Source organism: Peromyscus californicus, unplaced genomic scaffold, assembly GCF_007827085.1.
Source record: "Peromyscus californicus insignis strain IS unplaced genomic scaffold, ASM782708v3 Scaffold_5__1_contigs__length_169319896, whole genome shotgun sequence".
Lineage (NCBI taxonomy): Eukaryota > Metazoa > Chordata > Mammalia > Rodentia > Cricetidae > Peromyscus > Peromyscus californicus.
Genome location: NW_026294573.1, coordinates 105,439,002 through 105,460,235, shown reverse-complemented (window position 1 = coordinate 105,460,235; position 21,234 = coordinate 105,439,002). Strand labels below are relative to the sequence as shown.

The 21,234-nt window shown below is 42.2% G+C and overlaps 1 protein-coding gene across 3 annotated transcripts in view; it reads right to left on the bottom strand.

Moving 5' to 3' along the window:
* Nucleotides 1-21,234, bottom strand: part of Ubap2 (ubiquitin associated protein 2) — an 89,007-nt gene that overhangs the window by 63,760 nt on the left and 4,013 nt on the right. For all 3 annotated transcript variants that reach the window (XM_052718468.1, XM_052718470.1, XM_052718469.1), the window contains exon 2: nucleotides 3,926-4,065. In XM_052718468.1, coding sequence (XP_052574428.1) covers nucleotides 3,926-4,005 — 80 coding nt within the window. In that variant the 5' untranslated portion in view covers nucleotides 4,006-4,065. The remainder of the gene's footprint in view (nucleotides 1-3,925; nucleotides 4,066-21,234) is intronic.

Genomic DNA, 21,234 nt, shown 5'->3' with positions numbered 1-21,234 from the left:
TGTGCTGGAACTTGAGACTGGCACTTCATGTATGTTAGTCAAATGTTCTACCATCAAGCAAGCATACCCTCAGTCCAATGTAAAATTTTCCTTAGTAGTATTTTTGAAAAGATTCTCTACATAATTTTATAAAAAGCAGTATCAGATATTAATTATCACAGGCATAGTGGTGCATGACTTTAATCCCAGCACCTAGGAGGCAGAGGCAGGTGGATTTCTGTGAGTTTGAGACCAGCCTGAGTGAGTTCCAGAACAGTCAGAGCTACATAACAGACTCTGTCTCAAAAACAAACAAAAAGGAAAATTATCTCAGCTACATGTGAGGCTATGACAAGAAGATGGCTTGAGGACAAATTTTTGAGGCGATCTTAGGGCAACATCTTAAGATTCCATTTTTAAGGTTTCTTTCCCCCTCATTTTTATTATTATTATGATGAACATATGTGTGAGTGCAGGCTTCTGCACGCCATGGCATGCGTGTAGAAGTAGGACAGCTTTTGGGAGCTGGTTCTCTTACTTTACAATGTGTATGTTCCTGGGCTCCAGGCTTGTATGGTGGGAGCTCTGACTAACTGAGCAATCTCACCACCCTCCGTTTTTCCTTGTTGTAAAGGTGTGTGTACGTGCACGACGCACATAGGCGGAAGGAGAAAGCACACAGTACACATGTGGAGGTCAGAGAAAACCTCTGTGCAATCAATTCTGTCTCTCTACCTCTACACGGGTTCCAAACATCAGCCTTGTGGGGCAAGTCCTTTACCCACTTGTAGGCCCAAAATGCAATTTTAAAAACAACAGGAGGGCTGGAGAGATAGTTCAGTGGTTAGGAGCATTGGCAGCTATTCCAGAGGTTCTGAATTCAATTCCCAACAACCACATAATGGCTCACAGCCATCTATAATGGGATCTGATGCCCTCTTCTGGCATGCAGGCGTACATGCAGATAGAGCACCACATACATTTAAATAAATCTTTATTTAAAAAACAAAAAAAAACCTCAGAAAACAGGACTGGAGAGATGGCTTGGTGGTTAAGAGCACTGACTGTTCCTCCAAAAGACCCAGGTTTGATTTCCAAAGAACACGTGGTAGCTCACAACTGTATGTTAACTGTGTATGTGGTATAGATATTCACGTGGGCAAAATATCCATACAAATAAATAAAATGTAAAAAAGAAAACAGGAAGTTACGACATGATGGTGCAAATCTATAAGGCAAGCACTGGAGAGCAGGAGGGAGGCAGAGCTTCAGTTAGACAGCAGCCTGGATGATACGGCACACTGGACTAGCCCGAGTGAGCTATGACATCCTGTCTCAAAAAACTGACATGACTCAGCAAGTAAGAGCTCTGGTTGCTCTTCCAGAGGACCTGGGTTCAATTTCCAACACCCACATGGTGGCTCACAACCATCTGTAACTCCAGTTCCAGAGGATCCAACAGACACCCTCTTCTGGCCTTCACAGGCACACAAACACATGGTGTGCAAAATACAAAATATATACAGGCAAAATGCACATGCATGTTAACTAAAAATAAATATTTTAAAAAGCAAAGCAAACAAACAAAAACACCAAAAAGGAAACAGATCCTCCTCGCTGTTCAATCAGCAGCTTTTTCCTTTAGATGACCTAAGCTACCCCCCAGAGGCTCCACAAAAAAGCTATCAGTGAGTATCTTTTAGTGTAGTCCAAATCCCAGGAAAGCTGGGGAGAAAAATCTAGTTTTGAGACCAGCACTGGTTACACAGAAAGCTCTGGGCCATCCTGGGCTACACAGCAAGACTCTGTTTTAAACCACTGAAAATGAAACACAATAAAAATAAAACCCTTTTGGAAGGAAAAAAACTAATTCCCTGCTCCAGACTTGCAAACGCTTGCAAGGCATACAGGGTACCGTCTGCATCACTAACATTCATTTGGCCTTCCTTCGAAACCTCATACTTGTTGTGGAATAATACTATGTAATAATACTATGTAATACTATGCAATAATACTATGTAAATGCGTAACATTTGTTTATGCTGCATTTGTTTAATTATGTGAAGATGTGTTGCTGTTTCACCATGCCTGCCTAAGGCACCTGATGGGTCTAATAAAAAGCTGAATGGCCAACAGCTAGGCAGAGGAGGTATAGACGGGGCTGTTGGGCAGAGAGAATAAGTAAGTAGGAGCAATCTAGGCTCGGAGAGGAGGGAAGAGAAGAGAGTGAGGGAGAGAGAGAGGGAGACACCAAGGGCCAGCTGGACACAGAAGAGGAAAAGTAAAACATACAAAATAAAAGAAAGGTTAGAAGCCCCAAGGCAAAATGTAGATGAAGAGAAACAGGTTAAATAAGTTATAAGAGCTGGTGGGACAAGCATAAGGCCGAGCATTGATAACTAATAAGTCTGTGTCATGATTCGGGAGCTGGCTGGTGGCCCAAAAGAAAGCCTGCTACACATACTGATTTAATTTCTTTTTAAAGACTAAATTTATTATTATTATTATTATTATTATTATTATTATTATTATTATTAATCACCAGGACTTCACTTATGGTTACTCTAACCTATGTTTCTTCCATAATACAAGATAATTCATTTAATAAACTAAAAGATAGCCTAGCTACAACAGTTCAACAACAGAGTCTCCTATGTTGTTCTGTTCTGGCTAGCCTGAACTTGCTGGTAGACCAGGCTGGCCTCAAACTCTGCCTGCCTCTGCCTCTGGTGCTGAGATTAAGATTGTGCTACCACATTCAACATGGCAATCTTTCTTGATCAATTGTAAAGAATACTTATCAGAGTAAAAGAACTTAGGGGTTAAGCACTAACATAGCAAATATTTATCTGTTAATAGCAGCAAAATACAAAGCTAATTTTAGACTCAATTTAACACAAGAATTATGTAAAAAAATTCTACTCTGTACCAAATATAACAGAAAATTTCAGTATTAAATTCTACAAAACTCCTGAAAAGAGTAAGGGAAATAACTCATTGGTAAAATATTTGCCTCATGCACAAAACCCTGTGTTCCAACCCCAATATCAAAAATAAAATAGAGTATCATCCAAGGCAGCCACAGTGGTCCTAGTCTGAAACCCCAGCACCTGGGAAGCTGAAGTAGAGAAATCATGAGTTCAAGGTCTGATTGGCTGACCTGATAAGACCCAATCTCAAAAAACAAAAAGAACAATAAAAATGTATCAAGCCATGGGTCTGAAATTAGAATGGACCAGATAAGATTCATTATTCACTAAGATACTGCTTCACAGTCAACCCTGACACCTGAGTTCCATCCCTGAACTCACACGGTAGGAGAGAACTGGCTCTCTCAAGCTGTCCTTGGAGCTCAAAAAACACAAGGAGATATATATATATACACACACATATATATATGTATATATATATATGTGCATGTGTGCATGCACACACACAGTTAATAAATGTAAGGATAATAAATCACATGAAGGGGAAAAGGTACTCTTTCTGTTAAGAAGCTTGTCAACTGGATCACTATAGTACAGAGTATTAATAACTTTGTACCGGACGGACACTGTGCTCAGTGCCGTACTGAACTAACTGTCTCACTTCACTTGCAAGAATAACAAAGGAGCTGGGGGTGTAGTGCAGTAGTAGAGTGCTGGTCTAGAGCACAAGGGGTCTGGGTTCAGTTCCTAGTGCTATAAACTGGACCATGAGACGAAGGAAGGAAGGAAAGTGCTGTAGCAGAGATGATGATAACAACTGGAATTCAGGAGGAAACAAATGGTTCTCCTGGAACAACATTCAATTTGACCATTATCACCTCTTTCCTACACTTACTATTTATTCACTCTGTAAATGCAATGCTAAATCCTGAGTTTTCTAGAAAGGGCCTATTAGTGCATTCCTTCTCCCTCAGTGTCTTTACTTCCACCCAAGACAGAAGCTCCACCAGACTCACCTGCACCACTTGTTTCTGGGGCTGTGCTGCGTGTGTTGTTGGCATCTGTGGTTTTTCCCGAGCACCTCGGCAACGATCATTGCTCACCGAAGTCATCATATACAGAATATACAAAATAATGTATGTACAAAATACAAAATCTGCAAAGAAAGAAAGCATTATAAGCAAAACTTCCAAATCATGGTTAAAACACACACACACACACACACACACACACACACACACACACACACACACACATCTAATTCAGGGGGGGAAAAAACACACAAAATAAAACATAAAAATGCTTCAGAATATTTTTTCAAAAAGAGCTAAGTACGGTAGTGCATGTTTTTAATTCCAGTACTTGGGAATCTGAGGCAGACAGATCTGAGTTGAGACCAACCTGGTCTACACATAGCAAGTTCCAGGCCAGCCAAGGCTACAGAGAGATTCTGGCTCAACTTGGAGAAAGGAGAAAGGAGGGAAGGGGGAAAGGGGGGGAGGGGAGGGAAGAGAAAAGAGGAGCTAGAGAAATGACTCAGTGGTTAAGAGCACTGGCTGCTCTTCCAGAGGTCATGAGTTCAATTCCCAACCAACCACAGGGTGGCTCACAAGCATCTACAGTGGACTCTGATGCCCTCTTCTGGCATAAAGGCATACATGCAGTTAGAGCCCTCATGCACATAAAAATAAATAAATCTTTTTTTTTAATTTCAAAAAAAGAAAAGGAAAGAAAAATTGGTCCAGAAGCATTCTAAATTATGCTTGTATAATTTTTGGTGGGTGGGAGACAGTTGAACACAGAGCTACATAAATACTAAATGTACACTCTACAACACAGCTACATCATCAGTTACTTGTAAATCTTAATTTTGCTCATGTAATCAAAAATGTTATGGTTGGGGCTGACAAGAAGGCTCAGTGGCGAAAGACACTTGCCACCAGACCCGACAACCTAGAATTCACTTCCCAGGACTCACAAAGTAGGAAAGAATTAACACTAACAGGCTGTCATCAGACCTCCATTTGTGCACCTTCACACACACACACACACACACACACACACACACACACACACACACACACACACGGTGAGAGAAAGTAAAAAAATGTAAATACAATTTTATGTTAATGAGGACACAATGGCACTGCTTGTAATGCCAATACTTGGGACACTGGGACAAGATTAAGAGTTCCAGGGGCATAAAGAGATGGCTTAACAGTTAAGAACATTTGCTGGCTGGGCGGTGGTGGTGGTGCACGCCATTAATCCCAGCACTCAGGAAGCAGAGACAGGTGGATCTCTCTGAGTTCGAGGCCCAGCCTGGTCTACAGAGTGAGTTCCAGGACAGGCTCCAAAGCTACAGAGAAACCCTGTCTTGAAAAAAATAAAAATAATTTTAAAAAAAGAACATTTGCTGTTCAATCATGAGGACTAGATTTTGCATCCCAGCATTCAAAACAAGTCAGAGCTCCAGGGAAACCTTTAACACAAGCTCTAATCGAAGCAGCCTTAAACCCAGCACCCCTTAAACCATGCCTAGAACCATCTAAAGGCAGATATAGAGATATAGTAGCCCATGACTACAATCTTGGCACTCAGGTATATGGAGAAGGATCAGAAGTTCAAGGTTATCCTCAGCTACATAGAACTCAAGGGAAGTCTGGGCTACTTGAGACCTTATCTCAAATAAGTTAAATGTAAAATTCTGGATAATTTTCATCTTTGGCATAACCACCCCAGAGCATAAAGGGGAATAATTCAAATAGGCCAAAGCTAAGTTTCTACCCAAGTTTATCTACTGAAAATATCTCAAACAGAATGCAAGTACCCAGGATTGTTTCCTAGCAGTTTTCCCTCTCCCTGTCCCTGTTCCTCTGTCCTCTTCTCTGTGGTGTGGGTTCCATTATGCTGCCCAGACTGACCGCAAAACCAACTGACCGCAAAACCAACTGACCGCAAAACCAACTGCTTTGCTTTAGTGCCTGGTAATACTGACCAGACTCTCCTTTTATGTATGCACTGCTTTCCTTTGGTTTCTTCAGGATCTATATTCAACTCATACTTTACTTTAGCTATTCTGTTTCCAGACTTGTCTTCATAATCTTAAGTGTTTATAAGACCAGAGGGCTGGGGATGCAGCTCAGCTGGTAGAGTGCTTATCTAGCATGCACCCTGGGTTCAATCCCCAGTTCCCTGTAAAACAGGATATGATGGCATACATATGTAATGAAGGCCTGGGGAGGTAAAGATAATCAGAAATTCAAGGTCATCCTCAGCTATATTGGGACTTCTAGGTATCCTTTAGATCTGATGATCATAAATTACAAGAAACTAACTGTGATGGTTTGAATGAGAATGGTTCTCATAGAGTCATATGTTTAAATACTTGGTCTCCAGTCAGTGGAACTCTTTGGGAAGAATTAAGATGTGCAGCCTTATTAGAGGTGTGTCGCTGGGGGTGGACTTTCAACTCTGAAACTCCTGATCAGATGTGAGCTCTCGGCTACTTCTCCACCGCCATGCCTGCTGTCTGCTGCAATGCTCCCTCCCTCCCCACCATGGTGATAATAAACTACCCCCTGAAACTGTAAGCAAGTGCCAATTAAATGCTTTCTTTTATAGAAGTTACCTCGTTCATGGTCTTTTCACAGCAATAGAACAGTGACTAAGAAACTACCCGAAACTCATCACACTACTTCAGACACTATAAATAAATGTGTTTCAAATGTATTCGTTAGAAAAGGCCTAACATCTTCTTAAACCGACACCCTGATATTTACTCTCACGACAGGTCCTATACTAACTGGGTATATTACGGCACTGCTTTTTACATTATAACAGCAAATAATCAATTAACTAAAACATCTCACATACCCCAAAGGCTAGTTTAAACATTTTATCTTATTCCAACTGCCTCTCAGTCATATGAAACACACTCTACATCCTATTTTGAGCTTAACAACTTTGAGACTGCTAATTTGGTTACTTTGTTTTCATTATATAGAATGTTGGTTTTACCATAATTGTTTTCCTTTGAGAGCATCCTCTGAGTTTTTAAATTCTTATTTTACTCATGATTTTTGTGTGTCACAGCCAATGGGTGGAGGTCAGAGGACAACTTTTGAGAATCAGTTCTCTCCTCTACAGTAGGATCCAGGAACTGAACTCAGGCCTCAGATTGTGTGGCAAGTGTTTTTACCCACTGAGCCATCTCAGAGACATCCTGTTACCTGAGTTTAAAGATCTCAGTAGGAAGTAGGGTAATCCCTGTACTTGGGAGGCAGAGGCAGGTGGAGCTCTCAGAGCTACACAAAACTCTTGTGAGGGAGGGAGGGAGGGTGGGGGGAGAGAGAGAGAGAGAGAGAGAGAGAGAGAGAGAGAGAGAAAGAAAGAAAGAAAGAAAGAAAGAAAGAAAGAAAGAAAGAAAGAAAGAAAGAAAGAAAGAAAGAAAGAGAAAGAAAGAAAGGAGACAAATTTTCTAAAACACAAAGCAATGTAAAATTATACAAGAAATATTTATATTGCTTAAATGAAGCAATTCATTTTGGCAGGACTAGGGACTAACTACGGCCTCATACATACAAGATAAGCAATCCATTTGTGAAAACAATGTAAGTATGTTTAATATAATAAAGAGCCTCTTCTTATAGAATGTAGTCCAGTGAGAAAACTACAAGAACGTAATACACATCCTTACACTAAATTGCATGAACTTTGTGATTTACAAAAGACTTAAGTTTTATAGCCTATTACAACAAAACATTATTTTGATGTTATGAGCCTGATTTTTCTCAAAATGCGTCAGTAATTAAAGATACTTGCTACCATAGCTGACAGCCCAAGTGAAATCACCAGGACCCGTATAATGGAAGGAAAAGAACTGGCTCCTGCAAGTTGCCCTATCACATTCCAACATGGCATACACATACAATAAATGTTTCTTAAAAGGTTTTTTTTTTTTTTAAATTGGGGGCTGGGGATGTAGCTCAGTAGGTAGAGTACTCAGCCAGCATGCATGAAACGCTGAATAATTCCCTAGCACTCCATTAAGCTGGGCATACTGATGCACACCTGTAGTTCTCCATTCAGGTAGAGATAGAAAACCACAAGTTTAGGGCCATCTTCACCTACAAAGTAAGTCTGAGACCAGCCTGGGGTACAGGAGACCCTGTTCCTCCTAAAAAGAGCAAGACTGTTGCAGAATATTTATTTACAGTGTAAAGATGTATCTCTACATAAGGCACCCTCTGATTGGTTTAATAAAAAGCTGAATGGCCAATAGCCAGGCAGGAGAGAATAGGCAGGACTTCCAGACAGAGGGACGAATCAAGGCACGAGGGAGACATGTACCAAGTCTGATGTGCCATACTGAGGAAGAGTAAAAGCCACATGGCAGATGGGGCTGGAGAGATGGCTCAGCGGTTAAGAACACGGGCTGTTCTTCTAGAGGTCGTGAGTTCAATTCCTAACAACCACATGGTGACTCACAACCATCTGTAATGATATCCGGCACCCTCTTCTGGCCTGCAGGCAGAACACTGTACACATAATAAATTTAAAAAAAAAGCCACATGGCAGAATGTAGATTAACAAAAGCAGGTTAATTTGAGTTATAAGAGTTAGTTAGGGACAAGTCTAAGCTAAAGGCCAAGCTTTCATAATTAATAAGTCTCCGTGTTGTTATTTGCTGCCTGGCAGTCCAAAGACAGCCAGCCAAGAAAGCTAGCTGCACAAGATGGCTCAGGAGGTGACTGCTGAGAAAGGCTGACAATCTAAGTTCCCTAAGGGTGGAAGGAGAGAACCAATCCCCTAAAACGACCCTCTGGAGTCCACGTGAGACCTAGCCCACAACAGTTAAATTTTAAATTAGAAAATTAGGAGGAGCTGCCAGTGGTGGTGGCAGTGGCACATGACTTTAATCCTAGCATTCAGGGGGCAGAGGCAGGCGAGGCTCTGTGAGTTCAAGGCCAGCCTGGGCTACAGAGTAAGTTCCAGGAAAGGCGCAAAGCTACACAGAGAAACCCTGTCTCGAAAAACCAAAAAAAAAGAAGAAGTTAAGAGCACTGGCTGCTCTTCCAGAGGACCCAGATTCAATTCCCAACATCCATGTGGCAGTGTGTAACCATCTGTAACTTCAGTCCCCGGGATCTGACACCCTCTTCTGGCCTCCCTGGGCACTGCATGCATGTAGTTCATAGACAAGCCTACAGGAAAAACATTAATACACATAAAATTAAAAAAAAAAAAAACAATTTTACTAACTCACTGAGTATAAACATTAAAATTTTATATCTCGGGGCTGGAGAGATGGCTCAGAGGTTAAGAGCACTGACTGCTCTTCCAGAGGTCCTGAGTTCAATTCCCAGCAACCACATGGTGGCTCACAACCATCTGTAATGAGATCTGATGCCCTCTTCTGGCCTGCAGTCATACATGCTGTATACATAATAAATAAAAAAATCTTTAAAAAAAAAATTTATATCTCCACTTATCAGCAAATGAAACATTCCTAAACCGGGCGGTGGTGGCACATGCCTTTAATCCCAGCACTCAGGAGGCAGAGGCAGGCAGATCTCTGTGAGTTCGAGGCCAGCCTGGGCTACAATGAGTTCCAGGAAAGGCACAAAGCTACACAGAGAAACCCTGCCTGGAAAAAAAAAAAACAAACAAATAAATAAATAAATAGCATTCATAATGAAGATGTAATTATGTGATAAATAAAGCATTCCTAATGAAGACGTAATTATGCGATAAAATGCCCCCAGTTCTAGACTTAAAGCAAAATGCTCTAGTCCTGGCTGTCCTGGGGCTATCTATTTAAACCAGGCTGGCCTTGAACTCAGAGATCCTCCTACTTCTACCTTAAATGCTGGGATCAAAGGCATGAGAAACCACACCCAGCCAAAATACTTGCTTTGTAAAACCTAAGACCACCACTCGGTTTAGAACTCAGTTTGTTTTTGGGTTTCTTTCTTTTCTTCTTTTGAGATAGTCTTACACACCACAGGCCTGGCCTCCAAATTTAATATATAGTTTAGAATGACTTTGAATTCTTGATCTTTCTGGCTCTACCTCCCTAGTACTATGATTATGGGTAGGTGTTACCAGCATCAGCTGGTTTTGTTTGTTTTTTTTTCCCCCGGAGCTGAGGACCGAACCCAGGGCCTTGCGCTTGCTAAGCAAGCACTCTACCACTGAGCTAAATCCCCAACCCTTGTTTTGTTTTTTAAGATTTATTTTTATGTGTGAGAGCTTTACCTGGAACTAAAGGGTGATTAGGAACTGTTACAAGGATGCTGAGAACACAGTCCAAGTCCTCTGCAAGAGCAGTAAATGTTTTTTGTTTTTTGGGGGTTTTTTTTTGTTTGTTTGTTTTGTTTTGTTTTGTTTTTGTTTTTTGAGATAGGGTTTCTCTGTATAGTTTTGGTACCTGTCCTGGATCTCACTCTGTAGACCAGGCTGGCCTTGAACTCAGAGAGAGATCCGCCTGGCTCTGCCTCCTGAGTGCTGGGATTAAAGGTATGTGCCACCACTGCCCGGCTGCAATAAGTGCTCTTAACCACTGAGGCATCTCTCCAGCCTGGGTTTTTTATTTTTTTGAGATAGGCACTTGCAATGCTATAGCCCAGGCTGGCCCAGAACACAATCCTCCTGTCTCAGCCTCCCAAATGCTGGGATTATTGGTATAAACAAGCACTCTTAGCTTTACATTGCTTCCTTTATGTTTATTTGAAAAATGACAGGTCTTTTTTTTTCTCTTTTGTTTTTCACAGGCACACACGCGCGTGTGCACACACACACACACACACACACACACACACAAACATACATGCCTACATACAAATAATTAAATTACATAGCTCAGTGGCAGAACACTTGTCCAGCATGTACGAAGTTCCAAGTGCTACTCTAATATTACAGGAAAACACACACACACACACACACACACACACACACACGGCTACAAATTTATGAAATTTAGCAAAACAAAAATAGAGGGTGAAATGGTTCAGTGAGTAAAAGCTCTCACCACAGAAGTCCAATCCCTCCAAGCCAGCAAAGAGCCAGATTAGGTGGCATGCGTGCACTTATGCCGAGACGGGAGATGAAGACAGAACCAGCAGGAAGTACAAGGCCAGTCAGCCTGGAATACACAGCATGACAGACAGAAACCAGAGACTGCCTCAGCAAGGTGGAAGGCAAGAATTAACCCCTACACGACGCGCACACATGCACGCGCACACACACTACAAAGGGACGGAAGAAGGGAGGAAGGGAGGAGGGAGGAGGGAGAAAGAGAGGGAGAAACTTACCAGAGTCATCATCACCAAAAACCCTTAAAATTGTTCACTCCCTCTAAACTGAAAATGGAGGGCATGGAAACCAGATTAGGAAGAAACACCTTCAACTAACACACCAAAACAATACATGGAGAGACTCTGCTTTCTTCTGGAAACAGACCCTTGGGTAGTAAATATATCTGTGTTTGCAGCCAGTACCCAGCTGCCAGACATAGGAACTGCATTTACACTTTTTCCATCAGCTCTACTACTTTGGAACAGGTTCCAAGAGAATTCTTAGAATAGAAACAGACAAGAGCAAGAGACTTCTAAAAATAATCTGTCAGAAACTCTTCCATATCTCGGGTTCTTGAGCTACAGAAAGCATGAGGTTACTCCAATCTATCCAGTAAAATTTCAAAACATAAATGAAAAAATAAAATAGAAAATAAAAAACCAAATGAAATTCCTATCCTTTTTACCTCATCTTATTCAAAGTAAACTTGATGTGATACAGTGATAGATTTTTAACTTAGAATTGCTGATATATTTTTAACTTCTTTAAAACAAAAGTTAGGGGGGCAGTGGTAGTGCACGCCTTTAATCCCAGCACTTGGGAGGCAGCAGCAGGCGGATCTTTGTGAGTTTGAGGTCAGCCTAGTCTATACAAAGTGAGCTCTAGGCTAGCCAGGGATATACAGGGAGACCTCTCTCAACAAACAAGCAAGACTCCACCAAGACTACCTACAGAGGGGCAGGGGATATGGCTCACCTAGTGCTTACTTGTCCTACAAACATGATAACCTGAGTTCAAGCCTCAGGACTCACATAAAAGCCAAGCATGGTGGTGCACACCTGTAATTCTAGGACTGATGAGGTGGACCTAAGGATCTCCATCGGGGCATGTGGTCAGCTAATGTAGCTGAACTGACAAACTGGGTTCAGGGCAGCATCAACTTCTGGCCTCTAGACACACTCACCCACAAACAAAGAAGAATGCCTACAGAGAGTATTAACTCATTTCTGAGTCTCTGCCTTTGGTAAAGATGATCCCAGGTGTACACTCATTCCCCAAATTCTAAAACCAGTAAGTAATGACAACAGCAGCAACCATATATTGTTTTATAGGTGCCAGATACTATTTTAAGATCTCAGATAGCCTGGTACTTGCATGACACTGACTGTGTAGCCCAGGCTACCCTCAAACTTATAACTGGCCTCCAGCCCCAGCCTCTAAAGTGCTAAGATTATCAACATGTGCAATCAAGCCTGACTTTTAGGATATTAAATCACATACTATTCAGCACTCCAAAGTACATAATACTCCCATTTTACAGAGTCACAGCTCATTAAGTGACAAAGTGAAGACTTCAAACCCACCTGGCTTCCTCGTCTGTGAGGTACACTATACCATATTCAAATGTTCAATTATAGAAATAGAACAGTCCCCAACTTGGCCTCCTTCTATAAGGCAACCAGTAACTGTTGACATCACCTAAATACCTCATTCCTAATCCAAAATATCTAGCCTGGGCCAGAATCCCAGCAAGATCCACAGCCTTTCAAATACCCAACAACAATTACCCCTTTTGAGTCTCTAACATTATTGAACTCTCGTGATCAGTTCTGTTTTCTTACTTTCATTTAATTTCCAATCTGCATTCTTGCTTTTTCCATCAGAATCCATTATGCTCAACCTTTTTCTGCCTGGGAAATTAGTAAAGAATCTCTACTGGTTTAAAAAGTCCAGGACAGGCAGCAAGAAGAACTCAACACTGCCAGTCTGGGGGAGAATAAGGCAACAAGGGTGCCAAACACTCGATTCCGAGGCCTAATTCCCCGCAGCTCAACTGCTAGTGCTCACTTGCCAGGAGCTGACCAAGCTGATACTGTTATTGTCCCCAGCTGCAGAGGGCAGGGTCAGGCCTCCAGCAGCTGGTGGACAAGGATGAACTCCCTACACCCACACAATGCTATCAGCTAGGCTGTGCTTATAACCTGCCCATGAAAAAGATGAATGCTGGTGCACTCTTGAACATTAGAGGACATCCAATCTCATCTGGCACAGTTACAGTTCTCTCTGGCTACCTACAGTCAGAGAAGGAAAAGTATTTCATTGTCTGGGGCTTCTTCCATACAGGTGTCCCATTCCTATCCAGCTTTCTCAGCTTTAAAATCTCATTTTTTAAAAAATTATTTTATTGCTCTTTCATGGTGCTAGGGATCAAACCCAGGACTTCACATATGCTAGGCAACCATTTTATCACTGAGCCACATACCCAGCCTTTAAACCCTCTCTTTCCTAGCAGGATCAAGGATTCTTTGCCCTCCAATGAAGTCACTCATTATTCATAACTAATCTTTACCCCTACTTCTACAAAACCCATGTCCAAACAAACAGCCCATATTACACACAACATTTACAGGACTATGATGCAAAAAGAACCTTGGAAGTGTATTCACTAAGCTGTTTATTTGTTCTGAGAGGCAGGATCTCTCTTTGTATCCCTGACTGGCCTACTACATACCTCAGGCTTGTGTGCGGCAGAGGCAGGGGGGCTCCATGAGTTTAAGGCCAACCTGATCTACATAGTTAAGTTCCAGGATAGCCAGGACTACATAGAGAGACCCTGTCCCAAATAAATAAGTAAATAGTAAGTGAATGAATAAATAAATGAGTGAGTAAATAAATAAAGGCAGTGTTTTCCTTCCTTGGCAATAGAGTATTACAAACACTGATTTTAAGCCTGGTGGTGGTGGCACACTCCTTTAATCCCAGTACTTGGGAGGCAGAGGCCCGTGGATCTCTGAGTTCAAAGCCAGCCTGGTGTACAGAGCGAGTTCCAGGACACCAGGACTACACAGAGAAACCCTGTCTTGAAAAACCAAACAGATGCTAACTTTTCAGACTCATCAGCTATTTTAACTGTGTAATGAGTGATAAAGGAAATAATCCCAAGTCTATCTGAAGACACACTGAAGAACTTGCTTTCCTAATACAAACTCATCACATCTTTTGTCTTCTTGTCCTCGGCTGATTTCTCATAGTGGCAGCACTTATGTCTGCATAACTTCTGGGCAGCAATAAGATGGCTACTTTCCAAAACCAAAATTCCAAACCCAAAGACAATGCAGTTTTTCAAATGGTTTTCCTGTCATGCATTTCTCAGACATCTTTACTGTCTTAAATCACTGATTCACAGACCTTTTTTAAAGTAGGAAGGGTATTTTTAACCCTATCATTACAGAGCAAGCCTTCAAACTTTAAACAGCTTTGGTTTTCACCAAGTTGCAAAATGAATTCCCTGCTAACTTGGATAATTAAGAAGCTATCTCCCTATCTGCAAGCATCCACTGGCACAAGCACATATTGTATCATAACCCTAAAGAGGGGTGGGGGGCCAGCCCCCACCATTATTTACCCCAGGGACTCTTGAGGAATGAGGGATAAGAGACTTAGAAATAGAGGGGAGAGAAACAGAGAGAAAACACAGGATAGACTTGAGAGGGCCTGGATCATTATCTAAACAGGCCCAGAACCTTATTCCAAAGGGCTACTTATAACAATGCCAAGGGGTGGAGCAAAAGACCTCCCCCTCAACCCTTACAAACACCTGATACTCAGGCCCGTGGTCCAATTAACCTCTTTATGCAGTTCTGCTGAGTACAGCTACTAGGAAACCTAGTGGGCTACAACAGAGGGGCAGGACAAAAGAGTTAAGACAAAAGAAGCAGAAGCAGCCAGCGGTGGTGGTGCACTCAGGAGACAGAGGCAGGTAGATCTCGGAGTTCCAGGCCAGCCTGGTCTACAGAGTGAGTTCCAGGCCAGCCAAGGCTACACAGAGAAGAAACATAAACAAACAAAGGAAGCAGAAGCACAGAATTCATTACTGTGTCATTTAAAAAACGCTTGTCAAGGCTGGAGAGATGACTCATCAGTTAAGAGCACTGGTTGGTCTTCCAGAGGATCTGGATTCAATTCCCAGAACCCACATGGCAGCTCACAAGTGTCTGTAACTCCAGTTCCATGGTCTCTGACACCGTCATACAGAAATACACACAGGCAAAACATCAAAGCACATAAACTAAAATAAAAAATTAAATTAAAAACTTGTCCTACTGGGCATCATGGTATACACCTTTAATCCTAACACTTGGGAAACAGAGGCAGGAGGATCTCTGTGAGTTCCAGGATAGCCAAAGATGCAAGGAAGTGAGGCAATGGTCTGTTAGTAAGTACAGGAGCCATATTTGAGCCCCAGAACCCATTTACAAAAAGCAGGGCCTGTATATCCTAGCATTATGGAGGTGGAGACAGGAAAATCCCCAGGGCTTGCTGGCCAGCCAGCCTAACTGAATTGAGACCTTCAGCTTCAGTGACAACCCTATCTTTTATATACATAAAGGGTGCGCCACCATGTCCAGCTAGGGGGAGCGCTTTCAAGACAAAAGTATATCATCTCTAGATACTACTATAAAGCTACGATTTTTTTTTTTTTTCTTTTCTATTTTTGGTTCTTCAAGACAGGGTTTCTCTGTGTAGCTCTGGCCACCCTGGAACTCACTCTGTAGACCAGGCTGGCCTGGAACTCTGAGATCTGCCTGCCTCTGCCTCCCAAAACAGGTATGATTTTTAATAAGGATATTGCTTTTATTCTATTAGCATCCTTATTACTGTTTTCACCATCCCAAAACCATGTCAAGTTACCTAAAGAATGTGCCAATCAAGTCATGTGATCCATTTAAACAATAACACACCCGCTACTTATGTACCTACCAGTGTCAGCTTTTTACTAAAACACCAAAACACAAAACCCCTTAAATAAGGAAATCTCCCATCATACTACGCAAAAAAAAGTATTCCCTATCTCTTTCCCAGATGGTAATGTAGAAAGACCTGTTAAAACTGTTGTCTAAGTGCAGATTAACCTCAAGAATGGAAGCTCAAGAGATAGTTCCTTCCAGTCTCTACTGGGAACTGAGCACTCTACACTGTAAGCAATGACTACTTCAGCTCTTTCCCTAAGGAACACACTCCTGTCTCCACTCTTCCCTAGTCACCTGCCTCACCTTCAGTCTGGTTTCTATCACCTTATCACTCCAACAGAAGAAATGCTACCCCAGGCCAGGACTCCTGCTTGCAGTCCTCCTCCTGCTCTCTTGTATGTTTCTACCACAAGGTAATTTGAGTCAGCCTCCCTTTGCCTTCTCAGGCACTGACAACACCATCTTGTTTCCTTTTGTCCTCAAACACTCAACACTGTTTCAGTCTCTTAGTCCTGAAATATAAAAGTCAATACTTGAGGCATGTCCCCTCACCACAAACTGTGTGCTCTACTAGAGCCAGCCATTCCCTGGGGGAGTGACGTAGCTCAGGGTAAGGCACATGCTGGGCATGGGCAATGCTGTGGCTCACGAGTTAGAGCACCAGCATTTAAAAAGAAAGAAAAAGGGCTGGGGGTACAGCTCCTTAATGTATGCATACTTCATCGGATAAATACAAACTGGTACAGGGCTTAGAGATCAGCTCACCATACTGATTTCAAAAGCTACCAAAATCAGAATGGAAAAATTAAAGGAAAAGTAGCCTATTGTATTGAATCTCAGAACTCAAGTTCAACCAACTCGAAGTATCTCCACATAGAATACATAAAATAGAAAAAAATAGATGTGTACAGTCTAGTGGAACCCTACACAGTTCAAAGACCCCCACCTTCGTATCCCACTCCCATTCCTTATCTAGTATCAAGACACAGCTTTTTACACTACAAAGGTATTCAATTTCCTTTCCTTTGCTAGCTTTGATTTATCAGCTAGCACCTGGCTGTACTCCCAGACAGCAGCATTTCAGACAAGCAAATAGCAGAGCAGTATGATTAAGAGCACTAGTCCCCAAGTCAGATACACTTGAAATCTACTACACTGAGATTAGGAAACCTTGATCAAATACTGTTTCCTAAGTCTGTGGGAACTTAAAAAAGACAATGGGGGCGGTGGTGGCGCACGCCTTTAATCCCAGCACTTGGGAGGCAGAGCCAGGCGGATCTCTGTGAGTTCGAGGCCAGCCTGGTCTCCAAAGCGAGTTCCAGGAAAGGCGCAAAGCTACACAGAGAAACCCTGTCTCCAAAAACCAAAAAAAAAAAAAAAAAAATAGTAAAAAAAAAAAAAAAAAGACAATGGATGCCAGGGGGTGGTGGCGGTGGTGGCGCACGCCTTTAATCCCAGCACTTGGGAGGCAGAGCCAGGCGGATCTCTGTGAGTTCAAGGCCAGCCTGGTCTATAGAGCAAGATCCAGGACAGGCACCAAAACTACACAGAGAAACCCTGTGGGTGGGGGGAGATAATGGATTTCTAATGCTTGGTTATCATAACTGGTAATAATTATAGATTAATGTATGCTGCTTGAGTTTTTTGTTTTATCTATTTAATTTGCTTACCTCAGAATATTTATTCCAAAAAAAGTTGAATAATTTGACTGGGGTATGGTCAAAACACAAAGTTCACTTTATGTAATTAAATGACTTTTAGTTTATTTGCTAAGCTTTGCAACTATCACCGCAATCTAGCTAACAAATAACACTAGCCATTTCCTTGTCCCGCTCTGGGCCAGACCAGAGTACCTACCTTGGTGTAGGTACATGGCATTGTGCCAGCTCTACCACATTACCAACTTCTGTGGTAGTAAAATAGTGACCATTTAACTGACAAGACTTTTGATTGGAATAACTGGGTTCTCCTACAGTGTGCGGGGATGTTTTCAAATCACTGTTTTGAAGAGGGGAGCAGTACTAGGAACTGAACCTATATGGTCTAGGCAAACACTCTACCACTCAGTTGCAGCACCTCCAGCCTTTTGTTGTTACTCTTTCTTTCTTTCTTGTTTTGAAACAGGGTCTGTATAGTCGTGGCTATCCTGGAACTCCCTATGTAGATCAGACTGACCCAAACTCTCAGTGATCCCATGCCTCTACTGCTTCTCAAAATGAGACACAGTTTTTAAAAAAATTGTATAAGGGGGCTGGAGAGATGGCTCAGCGGTTAAGAGCACTGACTGCTCTTCCAGAGGTCCTGAGTTCAATTCCCAGCACCCACATGGTGGCTCACAACCATCTGTAACGAGATCTGGCGCCCTCTTCTGTATACATAATAAATAAATAAATCTTAAAAAAAATAAATAAATAAAAAATAAAAAATTGTATAAAACAGCCGGGCGGTGGTGGCGCATGCCTTTAATCCCAGCACTTGGGAGACAGAGCCAGGTGGATCTTTGTGAGTTCGAGGCCAGCCTGGTCTACTGAGCGAGATCCAGGACAGGCACCAAAGCTACACAGAGAAACCCTGTCTCGAAAAATATAAAAAATAAATAAATAAATTGTATAAAATAGGCACTTCAGAAGAGAAAGCAGGAAGATCTCTAAGTTCAAGGCCAAGCTGGTATAAAAGGAGAGTTCCAGGCCAGCTACAGGAACATCATAAAATTGTCTTGGGAGGAGGGGAGGAGGGGACTCAGCAGTTAAGAGTGTGTGCTGCAGTTTCCAGCACTCTTGTTGGGCAGCTCACAACTGCCTGTAACTCCAGCTGGCCTGAGAGCACAAAAGCTAGCCTGGTCTACATGTCAAGCTCTAGGACAGCAAGGACTACACAGATTGTCTCAACAACAACAACAAAAAAACATGAGCTAGAGATACAGCTCAACAGTTAAGACAGCATACTCTTCTTGCAGAGGACTAACTAGTTCAGTTCCCAGCACCCTTATCAGGCAGCTCACACCTGCCTAAAATCCAGCTCCACAGAATCCTAGGCCTTCTGGCAGGTGCACACACATGTTCACATACCCACATACACACACATAAATAAACGTGCACATTTAAAAAAACAAATAGGGGCCGGGCAGTGGTGGTGCACACCTTTAATCCCAGGATAGCCAAGGCTACTCAGAGAAATCCTGTCTCGAAAAAACCAGAGGGAGAGTGGGAGGGCAAAACTTTATGGCAAAAAAAGTTTGATAGTTCAGAACTGCTTGATAATCCTTCCTCTCTTACTTCAATTCTTTCTTCCCCTTTTCCTTTGCACACAACCCCCTTTTCCTCCTTTACCTCCTGTACAAAAACACTCCAAATAGTCACTGAACCTAACCTCAGAATAATGTTGACCCCTGAATTATTGTGAAGTGTGATCTAAGACCATAATTATCATAACATGCTGCTCCTTAAGTTAAGCATACTAAACCCAGTATCTCTCTCGATCTCTCACAGCATAAGCTGTGTGTTTACATGCCTAGATTATACATGTCCATCATGTGTACTCTAACGGGTAGACTTTTTCACTGGAAAAGTTTTGGCATTAAACAAGAAAATAAGTAGGCTTCTGTTTTGGTTTGCTTTTTTTGTTTGTTGGGTTTGGTTTTTTGTTGTTTTTTGTTTTTCGAGACAGGGTTTCTCTGTGTAGTTTTGGTGCCTGTCCTGGATCTCACTCTGTAGACCAGGTTGGCCTCGAACTCACAGAGATCCGCCTGATTCTGCCTCCCGAATGCTGGGACTAAAGGGGTGCACCACCAATGCCCAGCCTTGGTTTGCTTTTTTGAAGCAAGGTCTCACTATATAGCCATGGGAGGCTTGGAACTCTAAATGTAGACAAGACATCAGCAAATAATTTATGATGATTCTCCCGCCAGGAGATTACAAATGCAAATTTACGCTAGGTGTGGTGGCAGTTGCCTTTTAAACTCAGCCAGCCAGGAGGCTGAGACAGGAGGATCACCATGAGCTGAAGATGAGCCAAAGAACAGCCTGTCACATAGTAGGTTCCATGCCAGCCTGAGCTATACAGCAAAACCCAGACTCAAACAAACAAAAGGGAAAAATAAAAACAGGCATTTTCTCCTCTACAAATAATCTTTTAAAACAGTCTTGAGGCTGGAAAGCTTGCTCAGCATTAAGAGCACTTGAGCTTTTGCAGAGCACCTGTGTTCAATTCCCAGCACACACATGGTACCTCATAACCAACTCCAATTCCACTGGATCCAATGACTCTTCTGACCTCCATGGGCACCAGGCACACACATGGTGTACATACAAAACATTTATTCACATTAAAAAAAAAAAAACTTTAAAAGAAAAATATTAAATTTTAAGCCTTAGAAACAAAAATGTAGGACTGGAGAGATGGCTCAGAGATTAAGAGCACTAGCTGTTCCTCCAGAGAACCTGTGTTCAATTCCCAGCAACCACATGGCAGCTCACAACGGTCTTTATCTCCAGCTCCAAGAGATCCACACCCTCACAGAAACACATGCAGGCAAAACACCAATGCACATAAACAAAACAACAAAAGAAAAAAAGAAGCAATAAGGCATGTTCTAATAAATTTTAGATGTCCAAATTGGGTGAGAAAAACCACATTTTTTCTCAGTGCTGGAGACTAAGCCTTGATGCTTGGGCAGGAAGCTCTCCATTACTGAACCACACCCACATTCCTAACAACTGTTTAAAAAACAGTATTATTTTATGTGTGTGTGTGCACATGCCACAGCATATAAGTGGAGGTCAGAAAACAATTGACAGGGGCCTAGTCTCATTCTGCCGCATGGGTTCCAGGGATCAAACTCGGGCATCATCAGACTTGGAAGCATTTGTCTTTACCCAGTGAGGCATCTCACTGGCCTACGACTAGGTTTTATTTTGTTGTAAACGTGTATGGGTGTTTTGCATTCGGGTACTCTGTCCATACCACTAGAGGCCTGGTGCTCAAGAAGGCCAAAAGAAGGTATCATATCTCCTAGAGCTGGAGTGTTACAGACAGCTGTGAGCCATCCTGGAGTGCTGGGAACTGATCAGGGTCCTCTTAAAGAGCAGCAAGTGCTCTTATCTAAGCTACCTCTCCAACCCCCTTAACACCTTTTTTTCAATCACTGGTTATCCTGGAACTCATGACGTAGACTAGGCTGGCCTGACCTCATAGAGATGGCCTGCCTCTGCCTCCAAGTGTGCTGGAATTAAAAGAGTGTGCCATCACACCCAGCACTCTAACAGCTTTTTTTTTTT